Source organism: Punica granatum, chromosome 1, assembly GCF_007655135.1.
Source record: "Punica granatum isolate Tunisia-2019 chromosome 1, ASM765513v2, whole genome shotgun sequence".
Lineage (NCBI taxonomy): Eukaryota > Viridiplantae > Streptophyta > Magnoliopsida > Myrtales > Lythraceae > Punica > Punica granatum.
Window position 1 is genome coordinate 47931970 of NC_045127.1, and position 12335 is coordinate 47944304.

Below are 12335 nucleotides of genomic sequence, written 5' to 3' on the forward strand. Positions count from 1 at the left end.
TGAAGCAGATTCTCTTAGTTTTAGAACTAAAAGTTCAATTTATTTGTTTATTTGTCACTGTAGGCGTTCTTCATGGAATTGCTAGGGGATCCAACTTCATTAAGCTTCCACCGGAACAACAAAGGGAAGATTCATCTATATGTATCGGCCAAAGTTTCTGAAAGTTTGAGAATGGGGTTCAGTACAGTGCAAATCGCCCTCACTGGCAACATTAATTAGAGTTTATTTTTTTAATAGTGAAACTCCAGTGTTAACCTCTACGCCTAGAACACCTGAATACCAATCAAACTATGAACGAAGAACGCTTCGAGAGAAAAATATATTGACCAGTGAGGCGCAAGGATATCAATTCCACTTTCAGATATGCAACATGGATCTTTATCTTTTTTATTGCTCGTTCAAGAACTGCAGTCTTTGGCTTTGGAACTGAATCATTTCCCGGTTTCTAAAAAAAAAAAAAAAAACTTCTAGATTGATAGGAAGGAAGCTCAATCGAAACGAATCAACGCTGAAATGATAAAGTATGAAATAGATGAAAATTGTCTCCCCTTGCTAAGGGTGGAGGAATCACTGAACTTCATTTTATTTGTATCGTCGTCTTGTATTTAAAGACTTTTCCAGTGACCGGTCGTGGCATCCATAGCGTTGCTTATTTCGGCCAAATCCTGATTTCATTTTGCTTCTCCCGGTCGGTGCATGCTCCTAGAGTTGTTGAGTTAAATCATTTTAAGTCTTTTGTTACATGCATGATTAAATCATTTCCAGACTTTTCGTATATCAAGAATTTATCCTTTTTCAAAAGTAACTCTTGATTTTTTTGATATTATACGAATAAGGTGGATGCTTGAATGACTATATCGAATGAAACATAAAAAGAAAAATACTTATAATCCATAAAACAGAAGTCGAAATGTCAATTGAATGGGGAGTTGAAGGATGTAACTGAAGTGGAAAATTCAATTGAATGAGAAGCAGAGGGTTCTCATTTCCTAACACGTGGTAGCTACCCGATGTTGTGCCTCAGTTTTTATAAATTACAATGACAGTTTTTATAAGCAGAGGGTTCTTATCTTCTGCTTGGCTGGGATATGATTTCAAATATGCAATCGCGAGGCCACCAGTGACCTTGAGATTCAGATCCTTATTCACGTGAATATGAACATTTCACCCGAAACAAAAGGAAATAGCAAACCCGAACACAAGCTGCTGCAGAACTGCTGTTTCAATCCCTCAAGGCACAAACTTCATTATCTCAACACACATTGTGAGAAAAGAATCGGAACATACACTAACGTGTGAAGACGCCCAAAATTCATATAAAAATGGCGACCTTAACCATGCAGGTTCCCATAAGTAAATGCAATACAAGAAATCATTGCAGTGGCCATAACGGTTATACTGACATGAGCTTCCAACGGAAGTCCGTTAGCAGAGGGAATTGCAGAAAAGCAGAGCCAAGGTCGGACCTTTGATTGCTGTACAAGAAATGCTGCAGTGGCTGAAGAAAAGACAGGAGGCACTACCGGAAATCGCATGGAAATTGATTGGTGGGTGTTTGAATCGAGAATGAAAACTGGGTTCTTCTCAATTAATTGCATAACAAAAGACTGAAACGCCCGAAATCAGAATTTAACTGGGTGCTGAATCTAGCTCATCGAGTAACCAAAATGAATTGGTTCACCGAGCAGACAAGATCAGAATATTAATATAACCAATTGACATAGCAGACAAGATCAGTTATACTCTGATCAGACGAGAATCTGCCTATCCTGATGTCCTCTGCTATGTGTATCTTAAGGATAGGTAGGCTCGGAGTCAAATTATAAGTAATTAAGTTTGTCATTCAAGATATTATATCTCGATTGGTAAAGGCACGGCTCGGAGAGGTTGTGCCTTTTGTAAGGTCATCCCGAACTTCTCTCCCATTTCCATGGTTTCTGGAGAAACACAATCTTCGAGCCTCCAATTGAAGAAGTTAAGGAGCGAGCCAAGCATCAAATGCAGCATTCTTATGGCCAATGGCAAGCCCGGGCATATTCTCCGCCCTCCACCAAATGGCAAGAGCTCGAAGCTCCGTCCCTTGACATCCATGTCCAGCCCCAAGAACCTCTCTGGAATAAACTCTTCCGGGTCCTTCCACGTGGCAGGATCTCTGCCTACAGCCCAGACGTTGACTAAGATTTGTGCGCCCTCCGGTATGGTGTAGCCGCCAACCTGCACGGTGGCTCCGGCTCTTCGGGGAAGTAGCAGTGGGCCAGCTGGGTGCATCCGGAAGGTCTCCTTCACTGTAGCCTGTAAATATGGAAGTCGTGCAATGTCAGATTCTTTGACAGGTTTGCCCCTGCCGATCACCTGTTCGAGCTCGGCCTGTGCTTTGGATAATTTCTCAGGATTACGAAGCAGCTCAGCCATCGCCCACTCCAATGTGCTTGAAGTGGTATCAGTCCCCGCACCAAACAGATCCTGGACATCATTGAGAAATTAAAAGAGAATAGTTACAGGAAGAATGCTTAAAGGCAATTTCATGGCACTCGAAAACCAAACGAAACCCGACATGTTCCTGATTTGCATATTTGATGTCAAACGATAATTAGAGAACTCAAGAAGAAATTTTTACTGACCAGAAACAGGTGCTCAATTAAAACGAGGTCCACACCCTCCTCTTTATCTTTGCTAAGGTCAAGAAGAGTTTCCAGCATATCATTCTTCCTCACAAAGCCAGAGACATTCTGGTGCTGCAGCCTGTTTTCGATGATCGTACCGAAAATATCGTGCATCCGTATGGTGTAACCAGTCATCCTCTGCCTCGCACCCTGTGGGTCCAGCCACTTAATAAATGGGAAGTAGTCCGCCACGTTGGGCTTCCCCAATTCCACCATGATCTGCCAAACTAACTCCTTGAATTCCTTGGCTGACTCAGAGGTAGGATCTGCCAGGTCAATGGAGAGGATCGTGCTTCCCAGCAGGTTGAGTGAAGTCCTGAATGCTGCCTCGCCAATGTTCACTGAGCTTCCTGTCTCACTGCACTTCTTGACATAAGCCAAGAGTTCCTGGACCCGAATACGTGATCAATTTGATATAAGAATTAGATAGGTGGGTCATGAATTAGTATGGAATGTTCGCTACGCGTACAAAGCATGCTATCTCGGTTTCATCTTCGATGTATAATACTTTCTATTTTCACACCTGAATTTTTTGGTGGCGGAGTTGTTGGTTAGAGTCAAGGGTCTTGGGTGCAAACAGGTGCACGTTGCAAATCCGGCGGAGGTTTCGCCAGAGGGGAGAGACAGGGACCCAAGCTAGCCCATGCTCATGATGGCGGAACGGTGTAGAGGAATCGGGAATAAGGCGATTGGAGAAGGAGACATCATGGGTCTGGAGGATCTCTCGAGCCCATGAAGCTGAGGAGACGACCACAGTGGTGATGCAGCCCAGTTTGAGGCTCATGATTGGACCGTGGGTCCTAGCAAGCTTGGTTAGGGACCTGTGGGGTAGAGACCCGAGCTCGAAAAGGTTCCCAATCACCGGGACCGGCCTTGGACCTGGAGGCAGCTTCCCAACTTTGCTCAATTTACCTCTGTTTGCAATGTAGAGGAGGGCTCGGAGCAGCCCCCAGGAGAGGTAGAACCCCAACATCAAGATCAATAAGTCCATCCTCTCTATCTGCTGAACTTAGCTTACGGTTTCTTGGTAAAATAGCTTGAGAGGTCACATACGCGCTCAACTATATATCCCACAAGAAATAAAATTAATTTCGTTTTTGGGTAGATTTTTAAATTAATTTCTTGCCAAGCCTAAAAAATATCCTAGTGTACCATCCTAAGATAGAGACAAAGAGTAGGAAAGGCAATTAATGTACATAATATATGGTAAATATACATATCACGACAGGTACCGCAATGGCAAATTCTAGAATGTAAGGCCAAATTATATTTTATGATGGTATGTTTGGTTTTTTTAGCCATTTCAATATTAAAGACAATATTTTGGCTCATAGATCTTTGAATGATGTTACAAATCCATCGGATCATATGTAAAGTATAATAAAAATGGATGACCGCTTACATGTTGATGACACATACCTAAATCTTGACTGGTTTAATAGATCGGTTCAACATTGAACCTACAAAGACATTAAAAGGAAAAAAATATATATGAAAGAGCAGATTCCGAAGAGCCTCTTATCCTATGTTAAGAATGTGATCTTAACCAGATTTCAAAGGACAATTGTCAATTGAGTTAAATCGTTTTCCCTGTTATGCCATCAATAGATTTGTGGGTAATTGTGTAAAGATCCATCTTTTTCGGCTGCTAACTCTTTGATTTTGTTTGTTATTAAAGGCAGCTTCATGGTAATATGTTGATACGTCATCGAAGGGTTTGTGTGAATAATAGAATGACTTGGATCTCTTTTGACTGAAATTGGGATTTCAACCACACGTCTTTTGGGCTAAATGTGGGCGATTCTTTATAAATCATGAAAGGTTGATTGAAAAGTCATAATATAACTATCTACGTGTAAGGCTTCTAGAATTCAAGAACGGGAAGAGTTGTTAATGAGATTGGCGAGATCGCACGAAGAGAGAGTTTGGGGAGATCCAGGGCGGTGGTGGCCCCGGTACTGGCCGCCATCTCCCAAACGAGATCGCCGATGCTGGGAGCAGCCACCCCCCTCCATCTTCTTCGAGCAAGGCCCATGTCTTTTTTTTTAAAAAAAATTAAATTGTTTTTCAACTTTATTTAATTTTTTTAAACATAACCAACAATAAATAGCACTTATCTTACCCTAATTTTCTGAAAACCATTTATCTAAATTATCTTTTTCAATTTTCTGAAATTTGATTTGGTAAACATGGTTAATAAATCAGTTTATTAGATCCGTTCAGTCATAGGTGATGTGCCATACCGTGATTGGTACACGTGTCGGGTTGAATGTAGAAGTGGCAGTTGTGGTGGACTTGGCAGTCGTGGGTAATGTGGCAATGATGGGTGATGTTGCAAAATACTATTGGCATATGTGAAGGGAATATTCGAGAATAGCGGTATAGTATTGTCGGCGAAAATTGTGAAACAAAAAGATGAAGGACTAGAAATACTAGGGATAAAATATGTAAATAATCAACAGATGAGATTAAAAGTTGGTGAGATCTAAATGCTGAAATTAATGTTCTATCATGGAACACAAATTAGCGTTTCATCCTAGAATCACCCTATATCAATAGCATGTACAACTATCATTATTCATTATTCATTCTTCACTTATTTTCTACTTTTATTTTTTATGTTTTCATGCTAGTATATTCGGAATTAATCGGCCCTAACTAATCTAGTTCAAGACGAATTGATCCACTATGGATTAAATAGCTCGAAATCATGGACTTTCTCTATTTGAAGAACTGAAACTTAAGATATTATTTAAGAAGAACAAGTATCAAACTGCTTGAAATAATCCATGTTGATTTTTTTTATAGGTTAAGGTCATCTTGAGAACTTTTAATATATGATCTAAGTAAATGCATGTTTATATAGGTTCTGGAAAAAAAAAATACTGGTGCATTATGTTGAAATAGGTGACAACAAACGTGAGTTGATTTAAGCGATTTTATACTCTCTCTTTTTTGCCTTAAATAAGGTTTTTGACTCAAGTTTTGTGAATGCAGAAAATTCATGTGATTGGTATAATTTTACCTCTTAATGAGTCAATTTGCTTCGAATTTGATTTGGCGGGGTTAACTGGACTTCAGAGTATCATGATGTACACCAAAGAAGAAAGACATATTAGTGAAATAGAAAGATTGTATTCCAGTTGGTACATCTTTCTGCTTAACATCAAGAGATACAGTTCGAATGATAATATAGTTATAATAATATTCTGCAAGTAAATGGTCCAATACGTGGCCCCAATTCAATGAAGTGATCAGTACAACACACACGACCAAGAGGTAGGGTGTAAAAAGAAATTCTGAAAAATTGAAATTCCAAACAAATTGAACCTAACTTGACCCAAAAAGCCGAACTCATAAAACTTTAAAGTCTTTTTGAATGGTTTTTAAAGCATAAAAAATCCACAAGAAAATAACGGGACCGATTGAAAATCTCGGTGGTACCTGAACTTACCCAAAATTCTTAAATATACATGTCTATATATATTCCCAGTAAAATCATCGGTAGATTGTTCCATTTTTGAGATATAATTATGTTATAGTGTTATTATATATTTTAATTCGTTCGTGTGGAAAAAAGAAAGAAAGAAATAATATTTTTTTTGCAATTCTTGATTGTTTTCGAAACTTCTTCAATTGCTATGATACATTTTCCATTTTCAATCCCCGATAAAACCATCCGGGAAAACAAAAACAATGGGCAGGCGGTTTTTTATACTCCCAAATTGTTTTAATTTTTTGTTCTAGAAAAATTGATATTAACTAAACAGGAATATTTTGAAAAAAACTGCCGTATCCATCTATTTTCACCCCTACCAAATGGTCTTATAAATTATAAAGATAAAAGGTATAATAATGTTCATTTTTTGGCGGTATATTCGCCATTGATATACATCAATATCAAATTCAGTATTTTCTTTTATTCACCCGAAAAAAAACTCTTTTTTTTATACCAAATCAACTAGATGACATCCACCGAAAAGAAATCTGCAACATAACAGAAAATTACAGTTATTATTCCCCTACTCCATCGCGTGGATATAATATCATTATTTTCAGTCACCATCTTCTGTGAATTGCTTTTCGTGCTTGATGTTTAAACAATATTACGACGATTTAACAATATAATATGCGATGTTAGCTATATATATATATATATGTATATATATAAATATACTCCAGACATAAGTTAAGTTTTGAAAGTCAAATATAAATTTTATTCGATACGGGCTTATAAAGTGCGATTTCTTGAGTATACATAGAGTTTTCCACCATGCTCCTCAAATTTAATTTGAAAATGGGTCTAACCACTTATAGATTTAATGAAAATTATACATAGTATTAAAGCGAATTTTAAGCGCTTGTATAGGCTATCACCAAGATAGGCCCAAAGTACAAATGCAGGCTGTTACCAATATTGTGCGATTCATGTTAATCTGTGTGATCTGTCCCTAGGCGGAGTATGTGAAAGATTAGAGGAAGCTCACCTCGTGACAGTTTACCTGAGTACAGAAGAGAGTCCAGCTCTTAGTAAATTGTTGAGAATGGGTGTCCAGAGTGGTGTGACATGTGCAGGTAAGCATTGAAAAGGCCACTAATTTCTACGTTGCGGCCGGTGTTAAAAAGTAAAATATGGATCAAGTCCCTCAGAGCTGATCAATACATTGCATTTCCTTGGGTGTATATGAGCGATTTTTTGTAAGGAATAAGGAGTAAGGACATAAAATGAAGAGAAAAATAAAAAAAGAACACGTGGGTCAACTGATGGTTAGAATTTTTTTTTAGTAGGATTACCAAGGACCATTATGACATATTTTCGTGCCTCATGTACAATTATAACAACAAAGGTAAATCATAATAGAAAAGGAGTTAGAAGTATTAGTGCAGTAGCACAAAATGCTAACTTGTAACAAGGGGGTTTTGGGTTAAATCCTTGCCAATATTACTTGTGTGCTCATTTTTTTTGGGATTACAAGGGAAGCCCGTAAGCCTATTACAATAAAATAAAAATTCTAATAGCTAACAAAGGGGCATTAGGTAGTCTCCTAGATATTGAACAAAAACCTCTTGGTTGCTAGGCGAGATTGTGCGCCTCTGTGTTACACAATCTTTTTTAAGTGAGGATCCTGGTATTCGAACTCCCATTATGGATTTTCTTTATCTACAAGACTCGAACTCGATACCTTACTTAAGGAGAACAAGCGACGAACCGCTTAAACTAAGCCATATTGATCGCTACATCCTCTTTTGATAACTTATGTGTTCCGTTAGTTTACTTTATTTTCTATTTATATATTTAGACCCATAAGCCTTCTTTATAACAGAAAATTATAATCGAAAAATAGATCGAGTATCTCTGATTGTGGTAACTCATCAAAAAATCACAAGAGAGGAGGAGAATCACTAAAATTCAAAGTTCAATATTGGGGCAAGTTCCATTTTACCCATAAATAGGAATCAAATTCAATGATATATTCGTTTTAACTTGCTCAAAGTGTGCTCTTTGACCTAATTTTGGAGGAGATTGACTTTTGTGAACTATATTAGATCTTTAGTGATATTGCGCTAACGAGGTAAGTGTATGTGCTGGTTGTTTGGTTCATAGTGGGAGGCAACAAAATTGCCACTACTGTTGGCCACCTTTTATTTATCAAATAAAAGAAACCACAAAAGGTTCCGTTATGTGTTAACTGGAGCTTCGTTCCGTGTTGATTAGAGCTTCTCATGCCCGTTGCCTTCTCGTTCTCTATGTCTTAACAGATTGATAAGACCTCCTTATAATCCAAGAAGAATGACTTGTAGTTTAAATTAAAATTTTTTATGGGATTAGTTTAAAGAGTATGGGATTACATTGTTACCTGCCCTATTTTTGGGAAATGGTCACTTTGGACACACCTGACAATGTTGAAAGCTTCCCTCGTGCAATAAATATAGTTTTTTCTTTAATAATAGTGGGCAGTAGTGATGGCAACATTATTGCCCCTGTTATGCAATGTTCCGGCTTTCGTGTTCAACCGCGTACTTATTAGATAAACTGAACAACCAGTGCAAACACTGGCCCCATGAGCGTAGCACCACCAAGGGCCTAGTATAGGTCACAAAAGTCGAAGATAACCCTTTGGCTTGTCCATCAGCGTAGCACCACCAGAGGCCTAGTATAGCTCATAAAAGCCGAAGATAATCCCAGGCCTAAGCCAAAGAGCTCACCCTAGTATATGTCCCCGGGGATTCAAACTCGAGACCTAAGGGATCTCCTAATTACATGGGAGTGAGCTTGGAGCCACTAAGCCATCACTCCTAATGATGCAATATATATAGTTGAGCCCATAAGTAAAGCTCTCCCGCTAGTTACCAAGAAAATGAACGCTCTCAAGCTAGCATACATAGAGAGATTATGGAAATGTTGGTCTTGATGTTGGGGCTCTACCTCTCTTGGGGGTGGTCCAGGCTCTCCTCTACATTGCAAACAGAGGTAAATTGGGCCATGGCGGGAAGCTACCTCCAGGACCGAGGCCGCTCCTAGTGATCGGGAACCTCCTCGAGCTTGGTTCTCTACCCCACAGGTCCCTAACCAATCTTGCCAGCGTCCACAGCCTGATCATGAGACTGAAGTCGGGCCATGCCACAACCGTGGTCATCTCCTCGGCCCCAATGGCACGAGAGATCCTCTAGACCCATGATGTCTCCTTCTCCAACCGCCACATCCCCGAGTCCATCACCTCCCTCCGCCATCATGAGCTCGGCCTACCTTGGGCCCCGTCTCTGATCCACTCTGCTGGAACCTCCGCTGGATTTGCAATGTGCACCTGTTTGCACCAAAGACGCTCGACTCAAACCAACACCACCACCGCCAAAAAATCCAGGTGCGAACAAGAAAACTAATATACGTCATAGAGAAAACGAGAAATGGTGGGCTGTTCAAAAGTCCTGTCTATCTTCTTCTACATATGAAATTTGAAATATTTAGCTACAGGAACTCCTGGTGCACGTAGGGAAGTGTAGTGAGATGGGAAGCTCGGTGGACATTGGCGAGGCGGGGTTTAAGTCTTCACTTAACCTGATGAGGAACACGATCATCTCCATGGACCTGGCAGACCCCAACTCTGAGTCGGCCAAAGAGTTCAAGGAGTTAGTGTGGCAGATCATGGTGGATGCAGGGAAGCCAAACTTGGCAGACTACTTCCCGGTGCTCAAGAGGGTGGACCCACTGGGTGTGAGGCAGAGGATGACCGGTTACTTCGGGCGGATGTTCGATGTTTTCAATAGGATCATCAACGACAGGCTGCAGGACAGGGAGATCTCAGGCTTTGTGAGGAAGAGTGACATGTTGGATGCTCTTCTAGACCTTAGCGAAGATAAAGGAGGGCATGGATCTGTTTCTCATGAAGCATCTGTTCTTGGTCAGTTTAAATTTCTATTTCTATTAATGTTTTCCTGTCAAAAAAATCTCCGTCGGAACAGAAACAAAAAGGAATTTCAATGATATGCTGAATTAATTCCATTACCTTACCTTGTTAATACCATTACCTTATCTCTTTTGAGAGTTTGAAGTGACCAAAATCGTCTAATCCAAAAGGTTAATACTGTTTGAGACGGTGTGGTTAATTTATGCATTCATTAACACCTTTGGTTGATTTCTTTCGTTTTACGGTGAGACGAACTAGTCTTCTAGTGACCTTCTGGTAACTGTTTTTTTCTTTAATTTCTCAATCATGTCCAGGACCTTTTCACCGGGGGGAGTGAGACCACGTCAAGTACGTTGGAGTGGCCGATGGCCGAGTTGCTGCGTAATCCCGATAAGTTATTAAAAGCTCAGGCCGAGCTCAAACAGGTGACTGGTAGGGGCAACGCTGTTGAGAAATCTGATATTGCTCGACTACCGTACTTAAAAGCAATGGTAAAGGAGACCTTCCGGATGCACCCATGGCTCCCACTGCTAGTCCCCTGTAGGGTCGGAGCGACAGTGCATGTCGGCGGCTGCACCATCCTGGAGGGTACCCGAAATCCTGGTCAATGACCCCGACGAGTTTATTCCGGGGAGGTTCTTGGGGCAGCTGGACATTGATGTAAAGGGACAAAACTTTGAGCTCTTGCCGTTTGCGGAGGACGGAGATTATGCCCGGGGCTGCCATTGGCCATGAGAATGTTGCACCTGATGCTCAGTTCACTCCTTAACTCCTTTGATTGGAAGCTCGAAGATGGGGTTTACCTGGAGATCATGGAAATGGTAGAGAAATTTGGGATCACATTACAAAAGGCGCAGCCTCTACGACCCGTGCCTTTACCGATCAAGAAATAGTTTCTAGAATGAGAAACTTATGTGTATAGTCTGAGGTCCTCTATAGAAGTCATGTTACGACTCGTGGCATTGTCCTTCGAAGGGATTAAGGTCTCGGACTACATGATAGATTTGGCATCATTAAAGGCTTCGTATATATGTCCTATGCGTTCAATTGCATTTTTAATGGATCGATTCAATCCCATTCTTCCAAAAACAAAGAGATTGATTCAGTGTTCGTCATTTGGTGAGGTAGAATTAGTTATGAGATATATTCATTTAAGATCAACTCATCAATCAGTCAACCAATCAATCTTCAATTATAATCCGTGAGAATCATAAAGCGCAACAAGGAATCATCACACTACAATCTTTTCCTTGTATCTTCAACCTGTAGTTATATGTCTCTTACATTTGCTAGGAAAATGAAAAGGGCAAAAGTACAAAAACGCCCATATGGTTTGAGTTTGAGATAAATTGGACCATGTGATTTTTTTAGGGACAAATAACACAATGTGGTTAATCTTGTGAGACATAATGAACCTCACCGTTAATTTTTTCATCACTTTTGGTCCTCAAACTTTTCTTTTTGTAATTATTACCCTCAAACTTTTAATTTTTTTCAATTTGGTCCTAAAATTCGAAAAAAAAGGGGAAGGGGCCGGGGCTATCGGTCGGCGACCCTGACCCCCACCACTGAGGTCGCATGCACTCAAAGATGATGCCGGTGACCATGGAGATGGGGTCAGTGCCGCAAATTGGCGGCCCTACCCCCAAATCGATTGGGATCTCGATCTATTTGGGGGCTAGGGCCACCAATCGGAGACCTAAACCCTACTTTGGAGATTTATGGCGTCCTCTATGGGTGTGTTGGTAATCTTGGTGGTAGGGTTTGGGTCACCGAGGGGTGGCCCAAGCCCCTTCCCCCTGTTTTTGCGAATTTTAGAACCAAATTGTACAAAAGTTGAAACATTTGAGGGTAATAATCACAAAAAGAAAAGTTAGAGGACCAAAAGTGATGAAAAAATTAATGATGAGGTCCATTTTGTTTTACAAAGTGAATCATATGGTGTTATTTGTCCATAGAAAAATCACATGGTCCAATTTGTCTTAAACTCTAACCACAAAAGGAGTTTTTGTACTTTTCTCAAATGAAAATTATTATCGGAAGTAATATTTGATTATTATAGGGGAATTTACCTAAAATGATCCATGGTTGACCCGTTTTGTCAAATCTATCATATGCTTTTTTTTGGTCAAATTTATCCTATGGTTTACTTTTTACATCAAATCTATCCCTACGTTATCTTTTCCGTTGATATCTAACAACTATGCTGACATGGCATCCACGTGGCAATTGTGCCCCACTATCTCTGCACGTGCCTCGTCAGCAC

At 40.1% G+C, this 12335-nt stretch overlaps 2 protein-coding genes across 2 annotated transcripts; one reads left to right on the plus strand and one right to left on the minus strand.

The window, feature by feature from the left end:
- Positions 1–1683: 1683 nt before the first annotated feature.
- LOC116192347 (geraniol 8-hydroxylase-like) lies at positions 1684–3671 on the minus strand. The gene is made up of 3 exons (XM_031520884.1): positions 3187–3671; positions 2622–3050; positions 1684–2463 (listed from the first exon to the last, which is right to left on the minus strand). The coding sequence occupies exons 1-3, from the start codon at positions 3652–3654 to the stop codon at positions 1852–1854; spliced, it is 1509 nt and encodes a 502-aa protein (XP_031376744.1). The 5' UTR covers positions 3655–3671; the 3' UTR covers positions 1684–1851.
- A 5998-nt stretch (positions 3672–9669) lies between these two features.
- Positions 9670–10680, plus strand: LOC116206969 (geraniol 8-hydroxylase-like). Its single transcript, XM_031539816.1, has 2 exons — positions 9670–10056; positions 10384–10680. The coding sequence occupies exons 1-2, from the start codon at positions 9670–9672 to the stop codon at positions 10678–10680; spliced, it is 684 nt and encodes a 227-aa protein (XP_031395676.1).
- The last annotated feature ends 1655 nt before the right edge of the window (positions 10681–12335 follow it).